The sequence below is a fragment of the Argiope bruennichi genome, chromosome X2 (genome assembly GCF_947563725.1).
Source record: "Argiope bruennichi chromosome X2, qqArgBrue1.1, whole genome shotgun sequence".
NCBI classification, from domain to species: Eukaryota; Metazoa; Arthropoda; class Arachnida; order Araneae; family Araneidae; genus Argiope; species Argiope bruennichi.
In genome coordinates, this window is record NC_079163.1 from 112,559,454 (window position 1) to 112,581,903 (window position 22,450).

General features: G+C 30.1%; 1 protein-coding gene across 6 annotated transcripts in view; it reads right to left on the reverse strand.

The window, feature by feature from the left end:
* Positions 1-22,450, reverse strand: part of LOC129960913 (homeobox protein dve-1-like) — a 175,084-nt gene that overhangs the window by 106,253 nt on the left and 46,381 nt on the right. For all 6 annotated transcript variants that reach the window (XM_056074642.1, XM_056074641.1, XM_056074640.1 and 3 more), the window contains one exon: positions 5,579-5,771. In XM_056074642.1, coding sequence (XP_055930617.1) covers positions 5,579-5,771 — 193 coding nt within the window. The remainder of the gene's footprint in view (positions 1-5,578; positions 5,772-22,450) is intronic.

Here is a 22,450-nt window from a genome sequence, read left to right on the forward strand (position 1 = left end):
AAATTCCGCACTCGAGACGCGATACGAATAAGAATTCCAAATTTTTATAATTGTTAAGTCCATTAAGGTATTACAGTGCTTTTAAGAACAAAAAATTGCTCACATAAAGAACCTATCAACATGATGGGTATACAGATACTCGGAATCTGAGGTCCTTGAAAGAGAAAAAATCCAGATAAACACACGTTTCGGTATTCTTATCTAAGCTTAATAATAACTATACATTTCTAATACAAAATATTCACGTTTTCTGATATATTTAATACTAGAATTATGGAATCCGTCAATTTTTAAATTATTTAATTAGATTCTGCAATAAAACTTTACCTTCATTTTTTTCGGAAACAGAGAGAAAGAAAATAGTACCATTTTTTGCATGCATATGAAATTCTGGAAATCAAATAATTTGTCACTTAAATAGGAAATGTTTATAAATATTTCAAAATTACTCGACTGGCGAAAGTTTAAATACTTTTGATCCCAGTGGAGGATTTCTGACAAGATAGATGAGGCAGTAGCCTATTTATTGCTCATATTGCTATTTGTTTAATCCCTATTCTTTTTTTTTTCTCTCTATTCATTCAGATATTTCACATTCCTATTTGTTCACATATTTATGACAGCATTTTTTTGACAACATTCTAAAACGCCCGCTTAAATCGAATTGTGTGCAAATGTGGATATCGCGCAATAATGCGTTATAATAAATAAAAAATTTCAAAAAGTTTTTAAAATAAAAAATCTAAAATGGATCATGTTAATTAAGTTAAAAAAATACATTGAAAGAAAAATCCAAAATTTGTCATTCATCAAAAGAGGGGACTCGCAATCTCTGTACTTAAGATCGCAAAATGTCTATATCCACTGCCACTATCCCCAATATACAAGTAAACAGCTATCCAGAAAAATATCCATTTTTCAATTAAAACAAAAATTGACGAGTATCTATAACTTGTATATAGGTGTATATCGTTTTAATGCGTTTTTATCTCTATGTTGATTGATTGAACACTATTCGTTTTTAAGCTTCACTAGCTCTCTCTGTCTCTCTCTCTCTCTCTCTCTCTCTCTCTCTTCGAAAGCATATCTCCTAATTCAGAATCATAGTCAAGTGCCGAGGGCGAAACAGTAGGTAAAATATTCATGTAAAACTTTTACAACCAGCGGAAGAACTCTGACAAGAACAGATGACAAATTTTCAGGCCTCCAGGTCCATATGTGCAATGGGAAGGATCTTCGCATTTGAAAGCTCGTAGACTGGATTTTACTAGTCTCAAGATATTTATTAGTACTGAGATTCTACCCCCCCCCCTCCTTCCTCCTCCAGCACTTCAACATCTCCTTACTTTTAAATCAGCGATCACATTACAGACCTAACATCCTTAGCACATATCCGCAAATAATCTGAATATCTAGGTTTCGCTACTAATTATACCGAATGAAAATTCATCTCTACGTCTTATTTTTAGCACAAAACTTTTACATTACATCTGACTCGCAAAATTTAACAAAAAAATGATGATTAGTAATAATTATAAGAAAGACAATCGCGAAGAATAGTTGCTCGGCTGTTTCCACTGCTCAATTTCAGCACAGAAAGAAATGATTTTTCCAACACTTAAAGCTGAATGAATCTAGACAAACCTCGTTATAAATTCCGATCCAACAACTTTCAGCTCTACTACATCAGTTCAATGTGAGAATGAGCTTAACACGCCAGATAAGCTGTGTGCTGTACGCTTATATAAAGAATTTAGGAGAAATCGGTTCTCGAATCCGTGATCATACGGGGGGGGGGGAGGGTTCTTCCATCATGCAAGATAGGAGTCTATATATGAATGAGTTAGGTTGAGTAAAAATTTATGAACACTTTATTTTTCTCTCAATTTAAAAATACGTGCATACAAGAGGCATTGGTAAAATATATTATTGAAAAAAATTTAAAGCACTTTAAGATAGTGTATTTCTTTTCTTTTATATCTGATTTTTTTTTTTTTTTTTGTATTTTTATATCATTAGAATAGAATGTCAAGAACAGAATTGAGCAATTTCAACAACTTTTTACTTTCCGCCTTTAAAGAAGGCCTTAAGATCGCTGCAGCCAATGTCAAAGTACCACAACCGTTGACTTTCGCGTTTCTTAATACGTTATTATTGATTCACTTTTTGATCCATCTGTATATCTGATGGGTGCAACTTTGGCATGGGTGCAAATTTGGTCACCCATTGAAAACTTTCATTATCGACAGAGGACCTCATGTCAAGTCATTAACTCATCTAAAAATTTAAAATCAAATGCAAAATTTCACAAACACAAGACTAAAAAGCAGAAAAAAATTATCTAAATAAAAATAAATAGTATATATCGCTTTTAAAACGAATTAGAAAGTATAAAATTATTTCTCTAAACTTCATAATGTAGTATTCAAAATATCCTTGAGTTGCTTTAAAATGGGAGGTTACTCTAACTATCGATTCCTTACTATATGACAACAAAAAAAAACTATCAATTACAGAATTTTTTATATAAAAAATAAAATAAATTTCAACATGAAACTTCATCGGTACCCAAATATATCCATACAAAAAAAAAACTTTTTTTTTTTTTAATGAACACAAAAATTAGTTTTTAAGTTATGTCGCTTTGCAATATATTAGTTCAATTTAAGCAATTAACAAAACAAGACTATATTATTTACAAAACAGAAATCGCCCAAACTAATAATTTCATTTGATGTTTCTATTCTCCGAATACGTCCGTCTAAGGAAAAACAAATACTACTGGGAAATATTGAATGCTTACAATAATAATATAACTGGTAATAACACAAAAATTTCAGAACAGTACAAGCTCCTCTTTTTCTCTCCAGAAACATCTACTGCTTGATTCCAGTAAACAACGAAATGAGTAGGCGTAATATAATTCCCACTTGGTAAGAAAAAAAAAATTCCTCTTGAAAACTATCTGCGGATTATCCAGGCGGACGAAGACAGCGAAGGAAAATAAAACTAAATAAAATGAAGAACAGAAAAGAAAGAAAATTGCCACGAAATCAGCTTATCCCTTAAGCACAATAGGATTATCTCTTACGTAAAGCATGTCTCTCGGAAACAGGAAGTGGACGGGTATAGATATATTTCGCCAAAACTAAAACACACTTTTTTCTACGCGAATTCGTTTGCTTCACAAACTAATCCAAAAGAATATTTCGTCCGGCTTTTTCAAAAGGCAGGAATACCAGATTCAAATTCCAGCTATTACTATTGGTTTAAGCACTCATCCTTTGCTCTCTGATATATATACATGTAGAGCTCTTCTCATTTCGTTTTTGAAATTTTTCTCTATTTCATTTACAGCTTACCTAGCAAAACTAGAAATATCATTTTATAAAAAGGAAGTAATCGGATTTAAAAGTACGAAATTTTAATAACTGTTTATATTTAAAGCTTATTGGAAAACTAAATTTTTCTTTATTATCACTGATGATTAAATGCATCATTCATTCACATCCTGAAAACATTTATTTAAATATCTAAACAGGAAAATATACATGTACGCAAGAATTTTAAAAAGTATGAAACAATTTTCACAACGTGATTTTTTAACACTTTGTTTCGTATTTTCTCTTATTGTATTTCGACTTGAATCTATTAATTTCATAATTTCTATTATATTAATATATTAATTTCAATTTTTCTGGCTTTTTTATATATTGAAAACTCGATTCTTCAATTTCATCTTTAAAACATTTACATAAGGTAAAGTTCTGTAGGAAATACAAAAATGTATTCTTAGTAATAAATATATATTCATAAAGGAAGGTAAAACATTTGAATAAAATTCATCACATGGCATAGTCGAAAAAATTAGATTTAACAACAAACAGAACTCTTCCTACTATCTATCTAGTGGGATATTTATTATTCGAATTCTAGGGAAAACCTTATCCTCAACAGCATTCTTTCTTCCCACCGAATCTTCTGCATACCATCACAGGTGTATCAATTTAACACAACAGACCGTCGAAAATTATGTTGCCCAGATTCAACCGCATTCAAAGTATCAAAATAAATAAAGTCAATTAAATATGTCAGCGTAGTTTGTTATTGTTGCATTTTTATTCAAGATACGAAAAGAAGAGACCGTATATTCGTAATGGATGTGGGGGAGAAAAACACAAATATTCGTTATTTGTTGTGAAAAGTTCATTTTTTCCCTCTTTCTTTTGAAATTTGAAAAATTGAGATAGGTGCATTGCTTGTTAAGAGACGACACATGTATATTTTGCAATGTTCCGGAACCCTTAAAGTGCAGAACAAGGAAACTTATCGTAGTATGTTACATCAGTGAAAATTTGTTCGAAATATTATTTATACTCAAATTTCCTATTTTAAGAGTTCAGTTTTTAAGGTGGGAAGATTGAATTATACCAATGAAACAAAGTATTGGAAATAATTATTTAATTATATTTAAATTTCATATTTTAAGAATTCCAGTTTTTAAGTAATCTTCGCTTGACCTTAAAGGGAAATCCATCGCCTCTTTTTAAAAGTATATTTTTAGCAAAAAATTTTAAAAAATCCAAATCGAGGCAAAGGATATTTATATCGAAAACTGAGAATCGCGTGGTCTAAAATCATCCAACAACATTCCTATACCACAGTTATTATTATAGTTACACACTAAGTGAATTAATTTAAGTCTCATGTACTTTAAAAGATAGGCAACCCAAGAATTGAATATGTATAAATTACTAGGAATATCTTCGAGTTGTTATATCTATCCAACTTATTCGATTATATGTTTTCCCAGCGAAAAATCCACATCAAATACATGTGCCAAAATATCTGCCAGATGTCGTAATCATAGAAAGCAAGGAGGACTATCACGTATGAAGAAATAACCTTGATGACTGGTTGTAACCCAATGATGCTGAGCTCACTGCGTTGGCTAGATATATTAAGCGGAACATTTTAAAGGGGATTAACACCAGATTTGTATCGCTCAGCTTTCATTATTTCTGGAGCAGATGGCAGAGATTCTTTGTGCATCACAGCAGTGATGAGTAAAACTTTAATCCGTCAAAAGGGGTCAATATCAATTCAGAAAATAGATGAATGCACAATTCTACAATGAGAACCATCAACAGTAGCAAATTTTTCCTCTGTCGCCACGCTGATATAAAACTAGTTATCACAGAACACCCTCAGCTCCATGTATGACATGGTCAGTATGTCGGTCATTCTATTTGAAGAACCACAGGGAAAAAAAATCAAATTTCTCTGCATGTACGCGCGCGCGCGTGAACCCCACCTTGTGACTTGTTTCCAAATGATTCGAAACGTAAATCAGTTAGGGAGAGAAAAATCATAGTTTGCTTTACAATGAATGAAGGAAAATGCCTGTGACAGCAAAAGGTCATTATGGAGAAATAGAAATTCTCAAAATTTGAAAAAATACATAATGATCTTTCTTACCTAATGCCCGTCATTTTTTTACAGTGCTGACAGATTCGGCTGTCTATCAAAACTTGCGTCTTCTTCCTGGAAAAGAAAGGATATTCAGAAAGTCACTTACCAGTCTGACCCGATGAAGCCGACTTCCCCGAAGGCCTGAATTCGACCAAGGACAAGGCCGCTGTCGAAGAGGACCCGGGACTGCGAAGACCTGGATCTGAGGGTAGGGAACCGTCTTGTTTATCCCGGCGCTCTGGATTCATGTCATGCATACAGCCTCCTCCGGAAACCACACCGCCGCTTAACATCAGCCCCTGAGAAAAGAAAGAAAAACAATTATATTAAAAAATAGACTACAGCATAAAAATAGCCCCTGATAATGAACTTTTCTAAGTAAAATCCAAATAATCCAAGTCCAAATAATCAAGAATACACACACTTAAATTTAAAGCAAAAAAGAATATTACTAATATTTTTAACATAATATTTAAATGAACAATAAAATAACTGTTTATTTGAAATTTTCTGGTGATGCAAAACCTTTAAAATAAATTAAACAGAAAAAACTGGCAAGCACAAAAAAAAAAAAAAAAAAAAAAAAAAAAAAAAAATTATAAGAAGTTTTACTTTGGTCAAGTATGTGCAGTCAAACAAATTATTTATAAATATGCTGTTATCAATTTTTAAATTCAAAAAAACTTTATATCAACAATTAGAAAGAATTTCATTTTAAAAATGGATTCTCCTTGCTATTAATTAATTTTTCTGATACTGCAATTGCTCTTCCACATTCTAAAGTATTTTTCACAAGAAACTGTTTTTCAAAAAGGTGTTAGTTTCCCCTCAAATATTTGTTTTCAGTGAAATTTCTTTTGTTCTTTAACTTCAATTTACTAGAAAATTTATTCATTGGAATTAAAGATTTCTAGAAGTTGAGAGCAGTTTTTCCAGTTTAGGTTAGAACCAACAAATTCAGAAATCTTAAAGCAGCTTTTAAATTTTGCAAATTTGGTTTAAAAAAAAAAACAGGCAGATTTGAATCCTACAAAAACAACCAGAAATTATCTACAGAATGAAAAAGAGAATTGCATAAAAAAAAAACAAAGCGAATGGAATTACTAAAATTAGATAACATTCATAAAAGGAAACGGCAAAAACATGAAGACAAAAATAAGAAAAGACATTGCATTTTTCACATTTTATTATAAAATGCAAGTTAACGAAAGCAAACATGCTTTTTAAGATTATCCTATAAACAGATATATAACATCCATTACACTAAGCTTAATTAAAAATCAGATAGATACAACAATGATTTTATCAATATTTATATTTTTTTCTATTTCTGTCAATTATTTTTTATCTTGCTACTTAAAAAAAAAAAAAAAAAAAAAATGTTCATAATAGTCTGAAAAAAATTATAATTCTAGGGTCAAAATAACAATCTGTATGAAAAAAAAAATCAATAATAAGTACTTCACAGGATTTTTAAATTATTTCCGGAGAAAAATAAACACCATAAAATTATTGACAGACAAGTTTCCTACCGCAGTGCAAGCAGGGAAAAGGGGAAAGGGAGTCTAATCTGGTTTGTGACCAAATGAATGAATGGAAATACATTTTGTATGCAAGATATTGAACAGATATATAAAAGAAAACCTATTTGAAGCAAAGCCTGAATGAAACACGCGTAATGTCTTATACGACATGAAAAGCAAATAATAGAAAGTCATTTTAAGAAGTGTAAATAACGTGTTAACATTATTTCAAACAAAATATCAGAAACATAAACATTTCGACCATTAAATACTTCATAAAAGAATTACAATCTTTTTTTTTTCAACAAACATTGCTAGTTTATGAAGAAATACCTACTTTTTAACACAATTCTTTTGAACTGTAGTAATCATTTTGTGTTCTCTCGTAGCGGAACTTACAATCAGATATAAAGTACGCGTGGAAGACTTTATTTTGTATCCTAGTAACATAAGTTCACAATTTTTACAAAGCAATACTAAAGAATTAAAAACAAATATGATATTTTAAAATATTTTTTTTAACTAATAACTACACATCGAGTATAGTTACATAGAACTCTTTACTAGTGTTACAAGAAATGCTTTCTTTTTTTTTTTTCCTAGTAGAAAAAACGAAAAATATTTCAATATGCAAACAGAAATATTGAAGAAAACTTGCATGTTATTTTTAAATATTATGATTTATAATCGTTTACATAATTGTTTAAGCAACAATTAACAAATCTTCAAGTGAATTTTATCCACACAAATATACATTTATATATAAATTCAATAACTTTAATTCATTTAATAGTTAATTATAATTTGTAATAGTTTGGAAGTAAAATTCACTTGCACTTTTTTTATTATTTTATATTCTTCGGTAATGAAATAAAAGAGTGGCACTGAAGAAATGGAAACTTTTATTTAGCCTTTTTTTTTTTTTTTTTAATTTAGTGCTTTATAACTTAGCCTTCTTTATCCACGATTTTTTTTTTAAGAATAGGCAAAAGCTAAAAGTTAATCTTATAATCCACACAACTGAAATTTAAACAATATTTTAAGAAACAATTATACTTTTGCCGCATAAATCAGATTTTCATTTTTTTTTATCGTACTCAAAACTTTCATTAAATAATGTTACATAAGACATCACTCGCATGATTGTTCAAAAAACACCTTTTCGCGTCATGTTATTATCATTCATACGGAAATCCTAACTTTAGAACACAACGAAGAAAGAACGGGAAATCAGCAAAGCAAAGGAGTAAAAAAAAAAAAAAAAAAAAAAAAAAAAACCAGAAAAGCGACAAAGGATATCCACAAAAATTCTCTTTTGCAAACCGCAGACTAAATTAAAACGTTTATTAAGTGCTGTAGGAAAAACCAAAAATAAACAGATTTCTTTGAAAACGAATAAACTTCATACACTGTATCATAATTCGAATCTCATACTGTGAAATAATAATTTCAAGAATAAAAGGAAAGCATTAATGACGTGAAACTTGAAAGTCACAATGAAACCGAAATATAATATTACCTTCAAAACAGTCAAGCTTTTACAAGAGTTCTTTAAAAACGGAAAAATATTAAATGAAAAAACCACTGGTGTTTCAAATGATAGCGCAAATTCACCAATTTTACAGGGGAAAGAAGAAAAAAAATTTATTAGTGAAATTCACAAGATAATTGACTATTTCAGAGCAAATGATAGAGAAAATAAACGAAGATATTAACCTTTAGCACTCAACTGGCGCAACTATGGAGCATTGGGCTGCAGAAATACTTCAGAGCAAACAATTCTTTTATTTATTTAAACAATGCAGACAATACACTTTTACTGTGATCGCCTTCTAATTTTGGTTACTAATCAAAAGTAATTAATTACGCTGTCTTTTAAACCGGTGAATGCGCCCAGTTATAGCATTGTAAGTATTTAATAAGTTTTTGGATAGAAAAGAACTTTAGAAGTTAACAGCTTTCTATGATTCTAGGTTTTTATAATTCAGTGTAGGTTTCTAAATTCATGGACTTTTATTTTATCTCACAGCTTTCTTATATCGAATATGAATTGAAAATAAAAAAAGTGCACGCTGTTCTTTACTGATTTTTCAGTAAATTTTCAGATTTCAGTATAAAATCATAATTTTAAACAAAATTGTTCCTTTTTATATTAAGTTCTAAAATTCTATAATTGAATAGCTGTATTTCAGTACCAATCTTTCCATGCGAAGAAGCATAGATTACAAAACGATGGAATTCCAAGAAAGTTTAAGACTTTTTGATATCTTTTAAAGTTAAGGAATCTTCAGAACACAAGTCCGATTGTTTTCACCTAAAATTCATTGACAAAAAAGGTATTTTCTCAATTTGCTGAACAAATTGGCAGTTTTAAATGTTCATTCATGTTGGGACGGAATATTTTATAGTTCATGTCCTATCTTATTAGCATTTAGAATCGAATATTTTCGCTCATTTCTAAAGACGGCATAAAATTGGCAATGTGAATATTCTAATAAAAGATAAATTTCATAATAAAAGATTGGGTTGGAGCATTTTTTCCAATATGTAAAATTATGAAAAATTCGGGGAGCCGTCTAAACATATAATACAAGAAATGGAAAAAACTTGCAAAAGAAAGGCAGAGACTCAGGGATTACTAAAACGTTTCCATAACAACACATAAGTAAGAGACAAATTTAGGTGTTTTGCTACGGCATAAAAGAAAATCTGGGATGTTCTGTCAGTTTCAATGTCAAATACTTATTCCAAGTGACAATGTCAAATACTTATTCCAAGTGACGGAATTCAAATGGATAACTCAAGAAAAATTATAAACAGCTACAACACTATATCCCCTGCAACATTTTCCACTAGTTCGAAATTCGTCTTTGTAGTCAAAACAGAAAAATATTCTTTCTTCTCACGCTTAAAAGATGCCTTATTTACTACAGAATGTAGGTATATATTCGGGTACAGAAGAAAAAACGGACACATGCATATTACATGTAAAGAGATTACCACAGGATGATTTACGCATTATAGGCTGATATAAAAATATTTTGCTTTTTAATTTTCTCGAACCCAAATCTTATTCTCTCCAAACTGAAACCAAAAAGAATTTTAATTTTAACTAAAGATAGAGGAATCGCAATTTCGTGAAGTTAAATACCACTTGAATATCATAAAAAAGGATATAAATAAAATGGGACTAGTAGTTAGTATACAGAGAAAATATAATAGCAAAATAACATTTTGAAACTATCAGCATTGTTACTAGGTGTAAAGTGTTATTACTGCTAAGCGATAATCTCAAATCCAATATACGGCTGAAAACGACAAATTTATTGCGAGAGATAGGATGCGTTGGATCATCAAATAAGCAAGTTCACCTTTTGAAATAATTCTACATATTAAAAATCACACTGAAAATAAAATTATCTGCTACTCCAAATTTTTTTTTAAACTGTCATTTCTTCGCAAAATCAGGAGAAAGAAAACTTACGTAATTCAAATATATGTAAAATAATAATAAATCCAGCATTAAAATTTTTTCTTTGACTTTTCAAATAAAAAAATTCTGAATTACAGAGAGTAGAATTGTAAAACTCATCAACTCAAATAAAATTTCGTAGCAAATTTGAAAAGGGTTTTAAAAGGGGTATTACCTTCTCCAAATAGAAACATCAAAAGAAAAAGAATTCATTTCGCATGTTCATCCATTACCAAGCTAATGATTCAAAATCAACACTCTGCTCAGACAGCAACAATCGAGAAATTATGGCTAAATATAATCTAATATTTAATAGAGATCAGAAGGCAGGTCACACAGTTTCCAAACTAAATAAATGAAACGTGAAAATCGAAATTCACAAAAGAAATTCTCCGACGTCTATATTCTTCTCAATCTTTATCCTTATCTTCTTACTTTACACACCTGGTTGGAACAGGAAAAGTTTTATACTGTTTTAGAAGACAAACAGCCTTGAAACTGCTGTCGTAGGTGTCTCTCATTTTCTTCCTTTACCCTAGATTCCATATAAGCCTCTAAAAATTTGATAGCTTATTCAAGGAATAAAATATGTCTGGGCCAAATATTTCCTTCCATACAGCATAAAAATTAGAGGTAAATAAAAGTCATAGATGAACAAATGAGGCGCTCTGCGTTGCAAAGTAAACGCGTTTCTTCTTTCTACCAAAAATACGCTAAGTATTCAGCTCGTATCATAGCAGAAAATAACCGATGATTTGTCATTTCGCACACCCTAATGGAAATCACCAACACTGTTAGACTCCTGGTGGAAAAATATTTATTGGATAGATAAATACACTTAAAATGTTTTAAAAATCTTTTTTCAGAGGACGAAATATTAACTGATACTTTTTATCACGTCTTTAAAAAATGAAAGAAATCCAAAAGATCTTCTAGTTATGTAAATCAGATTTATTGAAACTTTTTTCACATTAGAGGTGGAAAAAATTTTGTATTACGATTTTCCCCAAAAAGATCCTAAAATTAAAATAATAATAATAATAATAATGAATATTGCTAAATAAAACTTAAGTAATGAAACATTACTAAATAATAAATAAAAAAATTTAATTCGAAATATAAATCAAATATTAAAATATAGGAATTTATTTAAATATTTGAAGTCGTGATGATTTACTTATAATCTTTAACTTACAAATACTAAAAAATTATAGTCGCCTTAAAACATTTTGAGACGTGGGGAAGGGTACTGGGATGCGGCCAACATTAAAGGAGCTCTTATGAGTTTCAAGTAATTGACATAAATCCGGCACAAATTGAGTTAATTTTAAAGCTACTGAAGAAACTAACGCGTCAAAAAGGAAATTGAACGACAGTATACAGTGGATAGAAAAGTAAATCTATTTTAATTTTTAGATGTGTTTACGAGTTAAAAATGCAAGTGTTTTATTATTTTTTTCCCCCTTGGCTTGACGCAAGCAGTCGCACAATTAAATACGGAGAGGAATTGTTTCGAAATTCGTATCTTGCCCTCCATTAGTCTCAAGAGTTGTCGCCGATTTTTTTTTTTTTTTCAATCACTTTAATCGAGAAAAGCGGAGTGAAAAAAAGCCCAAACAATTTTCGACTTCAAAATTAAAATCTTTTCCAAATCTTGTGACAATTTTCTGCAATCAGACTGACTGATGTACATGGTTGCACTATTGCACAGCTCGAGCACTATTTTCAGTTGTTTCATTGATTCAGAAATGATTTTTTTAAAAATGATGAATGTTTTGGATATTTTCATATAAAAAAAATGTAATACCAAATGGGCAAAACTAAGTATTTTCGAATTGTTCCGTTTCTGCATTTAAATGAAGTATCAAGATCATGGAAGCTATTCGTGAGATCTGATATATAATGGCGATCTCGTGAATCATCAATGCTTTCTTCAATGCACTACTGCAAGCCATTATTTACAGAACTTTTTAAAAAATGATGAGCGAATAAACAAACTGCTCCGTTAAACCGATTCATTCATTTTTTAAAAATAAAATAATTGTGAATGACCGTCATGATTTACAACTCAATCTAATATTCGAATGCTATATTTGCATTCCAAAATCTGACTGAAATTCAAGAAATAATAATAATATATTTCTTATCAATATTTTTTCTCTCAATTGCCTCATTCGTTATTTCTAAAGAAAATACTTGAAAGAAACTGTTTTCCTTTTTTTTTTTTTTTTTTTTTTTTTCAATTATCCAGATCATTTTCGTGATTATAAAGAAAGGCCAAGCACAGTCTCATCCTTATTTTCTTTAGTTTATTCAAAATTTACATCAACACAATTTATATTTTAAAAGGTGAAGGTGAAATTAAATTTTAAAAAGTTTAAAGTATGAAGGCGTATTCCATCCCTAAAAATAAACTCAATGGAATCACTTTTGATAAGAAGCTTCATTTCCCATTCGTTTGAAACTAATAAAAAAAAATTTGATGTTATTTCTCGCGAAAATTAATAAAAAATCATTTGAAAAAGCATTTCATGTTTTCAGTTAGTCTCTAGTAATGAGTAACATCTGGAATTTCGAAACCTTCTTTGTCCTAACTCGTAAGTAAAATAAATCGAATTATGTTATTTCTTAATATACCTTTGAAATTAATAGAATGTCGAATAAAATTTCAAAACAGTAATATAGATAAGAAATAAAGGAACAATGGGGTTATTTTTAACTTCATTCCTTTCAAAAGACTATCTGTCAAATGGATTGCATAATAAAACATAACATTAATCTTGTTTATTTTTTTAATAAACTCTGCCAGATATATGTGAAACACGAGAAACAAAATGTTAATTATTCAATCATCATTTTTTAAACTTTTCCAAGATTGACAAAGGAAAAAAAAAAAAATTGCAAAATGACTTTTCAATGTCATTAAATGCAATCCATTCATGGAAATTTCACTGTCGATGGTTCTATTTCCAAAATTCCATTCAATGTGCAATTTGAAATATAAATATTTTGTATGTTTCTTATAAACTTTTCCAACTTCTGGCAAAATAAAGGTCGAGAGACTCATACAGCACTCCGTAAAATGTACCGAAATAACCGACGTGAAAAGATTACAGCGACTATCTTTTGGGATAATTACAAGTATTCATTTCAATTCAAATTAAATTTCAGTTCTCCTTCTACATGTAGTCTTATATTTTCAGTAACACATTTCAATCAAAAACTACCATGTTAAATGTAGAGATTTTTTCATATATATAATTATTCCTGCGATTTTCGAAAAAAAGGAGGTAAGTTTCAAATTTAGAGCAACCATGCCAGGACAGAATAGCATTGTTTAGATACTTTAAAATTTCAACTTACATCGAAATTTGTTCCCAAAAAAGTAACCCATATAATGATAATGACCAGTGGGAGTCTTCTCTCTTTGAAATGTTGGTATATATACAATATAGTACATTTTGTGTTAGTTTTTTCACACTGAGAAAAGAATATAGTTTGCTAAACCCAAAAATATTCAATATGGAACATCACCGCTTACCGTAGACTTTGTGTCCAAAATTTCACACAGATCTACCATTCTGAAATAAAGATCACATGTTAAAATTCATTCATCTAGCTTATTGCGATTATCGTGTTCCTAGAGAGAGAACTTCCAAAACGATAATATCGGAATTGGTCTAAAATTTGATAATTTGCTATTCTGATGATAAAGCCAAAAATTTATTTTGTTCTATTCATTCTTGAATTACCACGATCGACAGCATTTGGTAGGCGGAGAGACTTTCCTTTCATGGAATTTGTTTAATATCTGACGCCAATCTTAATTTTAGTGTAACGACCACATACGAAATTTTATTCGCCTCGTTAGCTCCGTTATTGAGTTCGCACGCTCAAAGATATCAATTTAAAAAATTCAGACACAAGGAAAACGTTAAGATCTAAAAGTTGATATAGATCATCAAATATGGTGATGAAACCATACAAACAATGTCACCTATTTATCCGGTTGTATTTTATATGCATCTGCAGCTATAGTATCTGCATGCATGCAAAGAAATAGAGGAATAAGCAATCCAGAAATGTATATTTTCCGATATATCTGCTTATATATACGAATACTCTATTTTTTTGTATCGTAATAAAAACAGATTCAGAGAATGCTCAAATATGGAGATTTTATGGAATTCGGAATCAAATCTTTTGAGACATTGTTACAAGTAGTTTTAACAGTAAGTAAAGAATTGTTTAGTGAGAGAGTTATGCAAAAAAAGCTTTCAGATTTTTTTAAAATCTTTTTTTTCCAACTTAAAATAGAAAAAAAAACTATAGAAATTATTATTCATGGACAAAATACGTGAAAGGACAGTATAGGACATTTATCAATAAGATAAAATTTTAAAACGTATAAAATCAGTTTTATGTGACAAAAAAAATCGAAAATTCAGCACAAGGGAAAAAAAAGGGGGAGGGCTATTTGAAATTAGTACATTTAAGATCTAAAGGAGAAAAGAGAGAGAAACTCTGTACTGCGACTACATCAGTTTTGTGTGCGTGTGTGTGCGTGCGCCAGTATATCATCCACCCTTCTTTCGTCATGCGCCAACAACAGAATCACTATGAAAGTTTGAATGAATTTTGTCGCATAACTATGTCATGTACGAGAAAATAAAATTACAACGCACTTTAAGACACATTTATATCTATTATAAAGCTCACCACATTTCAATTTGTTGAATAATGGGATAAATGATAACGGAGATCTCAAATTGCTAATTTTTATAATTAATAAAAATACAGTAACAAATTATATGCTACAAGTATTTCCCTCGCTTCGCGTTTGTTAAAATCAATGAAGCAATGCTATGTTATTCTTAAAGTCAGCAAATTCTTTTCTCGAATGAAAAATAAAAAGTATCAAGCAAAAGGATTAAAAGATTCAGGCAAAGGGATAATATTGAAAAATAGGATTTTAAAAAATAATCTTTATAATGTTATTTATATAATAAGTATCATACAGTTATTAGTTGACATAAGAAAATAGCAGGATATAATAAAGAAGTAAAAAAAGGGAATACCTTCGTGTATTCCACTAGATATTGCAAGAATTAATAAATAATTCCATTACAGCCGGCATAAATTTCTTAGTGTTTTAGTAAATAGCATTAAGCACATGTGATCAAAACTATGCCCGTGAGTCAATAATTACTATTACAGACTCCAAAACCATCGTCGAATAAAACGGGACTTTATAAATGTAGCAAATCCCTTTCCTTAATGCACTTTTCTAGCAGCGACACGTAAAAACTAATCTAACTTCACGTGCGCATTAGCAGAGCATTTTAAAAATCTAAGAAAGATAATCAATATAAACCTATCACATATTCCCTCTAGTGGAATTTAATGTTTCAGTTTCTTTTGCAAAAGCTTTCACAGCACTAATTCGATTTAATACCAACGTCTTTGGAAGAGCAGCGGTTTATGAATAAAAAAATAAAAAAATTTGGGATATCTGTATTTTAAAACAGAAGTGTGCTCAGCAGTTATGTACACAGCTGCAAAAAGTCTTTCTTTCTTCGTAAGCCACGTCACCTCCAGACGTTGTTGGCAACTTGTGAATCTTAATCACTTGGAGCTATAAGTATTTAAACTCAAATTTTACCCAATAGTTTTCCCCCTTCTCCTCCATCATTAGGTATTTTTTTTATTGTTGTTTTTTCTCCTCCTTTCTTGCTATCTAGTCTAATTTTTTAAGACTTTTGCTTCTGCTACTAATCCTTCGTTATGCATCGCTATTTTTTTTCTAGGTTTTTGAAATTAAAACGGATTAATACTTCGCAGTGCTTCATTTCCAGACATAATCACTAGATAATTTTTGCTAGTTTTTTTAGCTCGCTGTTTAATCTCCTCTCTGTGAGTTATTTTTCCGGCGTTCAACAAGAAGTTGCACAAAAACTGTAAAATATTTTAATCTCTCTTGTTAATATGCTTTTTTTTTAAACTTTTCTTTCTCGTCTTTTTTTTTTATATACATATATTTTCTCGCGCTAAAGATAAGTAAAACTTATTATTTTCAATGTGATATGCCGTCGTTAAGCACGTTTTTTAAATGTATTTCCGATAATTCTAATAACAAAACATAATTCTTATATAAACAACGCTAAGGATTTCAACACATTCATACAATACATTTTTCGGCATTAATCACCATCAGCGATTTTAAATAACTCCTTTGGGACTCGGCTTATGAAGAAAAGGATTAAGAGGTTTAATTTAGATTTACATTTAAGTTCCAAACAAATCGCCATGCTGTTTTCAATTCGTTTTTTCCTCCTTCACGGCACTGGTTTTTTTCTCTTTTTTGCATTTGAACAAATTAATAATGGCGCAGAAAATCTTTTGAAGGTGATGCGAAATAATTACTTCGCAGTTAGGCATCAACACAAAATGAATTTAACGATGAAAAAAAGTCGCTAATTCTAGGAAATGAAAAAATAAATATTACAATAAGTAGAAAAATAAAAAGAAAAGCATAAAAAAAGTCGTCAATTAATACGCCATTTAAAGATATTTAAACGTTAAAAAATTTTCAATCTCGGCACATTATATACTACTCAAAATGTCATCGGGGTTATATTGGATGAATACATTGAACATTGTCTTTACATATTAAATTATTTTAATTATTATACATGTAATAAGACACATAATAAAAGTTTAACACACGTACTAGTAATTGTTTCATTTAATTTCTCATATTTTTCTCAGTTCCAATATCCAATTTTCAATTCCAATCAATAGCATTTATTACCAGATAATTCTCAGGGAACAGAAATTTCATTTACAGTTGAAAATTATTGAAATAATATATATTTTATCACTATCTAAATGAAGCAATGCCCAATTTATTTTTAAATTTCAGAAGTAATAACCTTAATAGTTCCAGATCAAAAAGTAAAACAATGAGTGAAAAAGTCGCAAACTGGAAAGTTATGTAAAATATTGGAAAATTATGCAATAGGCTACAAAATTAAATATAAGCTAATCGCTGAAAACTCTCAGATATTTTTAAATTTAAAATTATGACAAACGCAATTTCCAACCTTATTCTAAATAATCTGCTCACAAACATGAAAATTAATTAAACTTAAAAGCACATGAAATACTGGTATCCTTTGACTATTATTACTTGAATAAAGCACAGGCAATTTTTTCTTCGGAAGTAGATTTAATTCTTTAAATTTCTTAAACAACATTTAATATAAAGAATTGGATATCAGCTATAAAGAAAAGCAAATAATTAAAATATACGAAATAATTAAATTAATTTTCAGCAACTTAAATTAGTAATATCTAGAAACTGAGACGTGCCAAAAAAAATCAAATCAAAACCTTTATATCAAAGAATTAAGTATTAGATATTTGATAAAATCACGGGTATTCACGATTTTTACAATCGAAAGATATTCTGAACGGCTCTATATATTCTAATCGAGAAAAATTTTAAAGCAACTTATTAACATTAGCTGCTCATCGAAAAAAAACCATCTGCTTCCATGGTAAAACAGTGTTTTCAAAAGGCTTTCTTCAGAGGGGGGGGGGATTCATCAGATAGTTTAATTGAAGTCGCATCTGAAAGGATGTCGTAAAAATTTCATTAAAAAAAAATCACATTATTCAAAGAAGCAAATATCAGAATCATTACTTCGCGATTTAACCTGATATTTAGACTCGCGATATCGTAAATTACTTTATCGTATACGAAGTATTGTAATCATCAAAATATCCGAACTAGAGATTCTGCCGAATCTCCATGTTTCAGAACTCCCCGAGCTCGAAAAACTCCTTTTTGTCTGGCTGTGAACACGAAAGCTCACAATAACTTTGAGCTAGATGGTTGAAATTTAGTATATAAACTTAATACCATATTTTTTTTTATTTCAATCAAATTTTGAATGAAAACTATTAAGTGAAGTCTGTCTGGTTGTCCGAGTACAAGTAAATTCAATAATTACTAAACGTAATAGATATATAAAATTTAGTACACAAATTTATTCATTTTTGAACCGTATATGTAAAAAAATTGAGTTTCTGTCGGCCTGCACATTCGCATGCATGTAAACACAATAACTAATAAAAAAACAAAAATGAAATCAATGAATTTTGGTATGCAACTATAAATGTCGCTCCATGTCAAATTTTGGTTTCAATTTATCAACAAAAAAAAGGCATCGAAAATACAAATTCGCACGATATATCGAGCAAAAATGTTACATTCACACCAAAGATTTATAGTTCGTAACTATTGTCCGTCAATGCCATGTAAGGCATTCTCGGCCTTGCCCACAATTTTATCCGGTTGAAGATAAGACCTTTATATTAGAGTACATATGAGAAAGTTTCGGGGGAGCACCCCAGCTGATTTTACGATATTATTACAATGAACATTACATTTACTCAGTTTTGAGAACATCAGTTGATAAAACATTTGATTAACAGCTAAGTCATTATAAAAGGAAAAATTACTTGAGTCGTTTAAAGTGAAAAAATGGTCACTTCCCCCTCCCCTCCCTTCCCACCCGAAGTTGTGCCATAAACTGCACAGCAAGACACATTGCCAACCCCCCCCCCCTCTGAAATCCTATTTTGGTTAGATGAGGATACCCACTTCCCTTCAAATTTTTCATTTCTAGAGAGGCCACTTTCGAAGCAACACTCGCTCCCTTTCAAGAATTAAAAAGGAAAAAATTGCTCACTTATACAGTTCTAATTTGAATATACTAAGAATCATATCACACTTTGGAACAGTTGAATGACTTAAACAAATAGGAAACTCGGTTCAGCTGGAAAGTATACCGACTGTGCATAAATTTTAAATCACATCTTGAATATTAAAAGAAATATTCAACAAATTTAAATATTTTTCTTAAAATTTTTAATAAATTCTGGATTTAAAATAAATGAAATGTCGTATCAACTACAAATCTTCTTTTAACACGCTGAATACACGTGATTCAAGGACTCAGATTCAAAAATATGTGAGGCTAGCATATTCATCACACATGGCTTTAGACGTATTTCTTAGAAATCAAATGTAATTTTTAAATTTAACAAAATGCGACTGAAATTCTGCTTACGTACACTTAAAGAAACAATTCGCAATGATAGTTTGCCAGATGATAACTACTATGATAATTACTTGATGCCAGATTATTATACTATGATAATTACTTGAGCCACACTATGACGCTCTCCTTACAAAATTCAACTTAGAAAGTTTATACATTATTCGTATAAGACTTTTCGGTCGAAAAAACAAGCAACAACATGACTTTTTGATTTTTAAAATTAACTGCATACATTATTCAGAATATAGTATTCTATGTACAGTAGTATAGATACAGAATACTATATTTCACAAAACACAAAAACGATTTAAAAATTGCAATTCTTATGAACTGAAAATTTATACAGCGCATTTGTTATTAAGAGAATTCACAAATTTTCAAATACCAAGTTGCCAATAAAATTAAAATTTCAGTAAATATACCGAGAGATGCGCTAGTTTTACTCTATAACCGATAGATCTGTTTAAAAAAATCTTCTTAAGGCTCGATTTACTTGATTATTATTCTATTTTGAAGCTTCAAACTGATTTAAAATGTGGTTAAATTACACATTTAACCACATCGCTTCAGACATTAATTCCCCATTCCACCAACCCATTGAAGTTCGATTCTATCCGAATTTAACTACCATAAATAACACATGATGAATCTTAAATAGAATCAAAGCTTGAATCATGTTCCAGTTATCACAATTCGTTAGCTCTGACAACGAATTAATGCAGTCTTAGGAATCCAAACCCAAGCTCTGCAAAAAAGCAAGCATAAAACTCAAAATTGTGATTAAAATATATGAAATTTTAAAAGCAAAAAAACCGGACTTTTTACAAAATTGGGACTGCATGATCAGTAGAGAAATAAATTTGACAACCACACATTCAAATATCCTCTTTTTCTCACTTTGAAAACATTAGCTGTAATCGTCAGAAAATTAATCAAAATAAAAAATCTGTAAAATATTGAAAAGGCAAAAAGTTAACACGCAATAGTTTTTTAAAACGTTAACAATTAGTCATACTGTCTATTTTTTGCTCGTCAGAGGTAAATTACCTTAAGTACTAAATGTAAAATTTTTGTAGAGATGCCAAAAGAGGTTAAAGAATGCTAAGTATTCTAAGCAGAACTTTATGTTTTCAGAGCTATTATTTAGTCCAACTAACTCGACTTTCCTTTCAATAATTAGAACAGAAAACATAAGGTTTTTAAAGAAAAATATTTTAATATTATTAATAGATACTGACGAAATTCACTAAAATAATGGATATAAATTGGCAAAAAAAAAAAAAAAAAAAAAAAAACTTACCGAATGAAACCTAACATATTCTAGTATAAAATACAATTAGAGCAGCTGAATGCTTGATGAGCTGGAGCTTTAAGGAATTGCGGAAAAAATTGCGCTATATTCTACATATTTATAAAATATTGCCCAAGATCAGATTAATAAACAACTCAGTTAAGCTTTACTGCTTATGCAATGATTATACAAAAAATTAAAAAAATGAAGCATCTTTATTTAAACAAAATTCGTTATACCGACTTTTCGCAATCTACCACAATTGCGATAGATAAAATGTACACAAAATGTTTTTTCTTCCCCCCTTTTTTCTTAAAAATCATATTGTAGCTTCATATAGCAAACTTTCTTTTATTCGGATTATCTAATAGGTGGGGGATCTGGCTCCTCCCATCGATGACGGGACGTACTTCCTTCGGGGAGGGTTGTACCGTGGCCGGTGACGGCCCTTAGGACTCAACCACAGTTCCCGCCCATTGCTGTTGCGGCGGTCCGGTCATTCAGTTTTATGGTTTAAATCCGTGTGCCTTAGGGCGGGTCGGAGAGTTAGATGGTTGGCTTATTCGGATTATCTTATTTTTAATACAAAGAGAAATGTCAATATATTGATGATTCCTTTTTACTATGGAACATTACCAAGAAAAACATAAAAACTAATCCCTTGTTGCTCAGGAAAATAAACAACCACAGGCCGATTTGAAGCTTGCTTCCTGCCTTATTGTCCAAGTCTACCGTGAGCACATATATCATTTGATGAATCAAATTCAAATAAAGAATGTTTTCGCACGTGTGTGCAATAATTTCTAATTAATCTACGTCCTAAAAATAATTATCTAATCATTCAGACTCTGTCTTCAAAGTAACATGAATTTCCAAATTTCGCGGGCTGATGTTTCTCCCAAGGAATCGAAACGCTGTGGCGACAAGTTATTTTCTAAAACTATATATGCTCAAGATATTTTATCATGGCTATCTTTCCAGCTTTCTGCCGATACACTATATCATGCTCACCATGGTTTGGACAAAGAATTCCTGACTACAGATCAAAATTGGACAGTATCATTATAGAAATTATGAAAAATAAAAAGCGTTTAAGAATTTCACGACAGTTTCTATAAAGCATGTTTTACGTGCATGCGTGAAGATACTAAATTAAGCAAAGAGAGACTAAACGCACATATTCACCCGTAATAAATAAAATAAATACTAGTAAACGCAGCAGACTAAGACTATCGGGAGAAAAGGATACCTAGGCAGATCGGGAACACACCTTTTATGAAGTCTAATGCTTAAAACGATATAAAGTACAAAAAAACATGCTTTGGAATGAAAAGCTGCGATTTCGATTACAAAAGATCAGTAAAAGCTGCAAGGAGGATGTAAGGAGAGGAAGTAATGCATTCACATTAATGGGGACTTTCTTTCAAAAATAATTAATGAAAACAATTTCAGACATGTCTAGAAGAGAATGTCTGATTGATAACATAGCTTTCATGATTATTCGTTCCGAGAAAATAATTTACTTGTCTACTTTTTACTTCATCAGTTAATTTTATACTTGTAT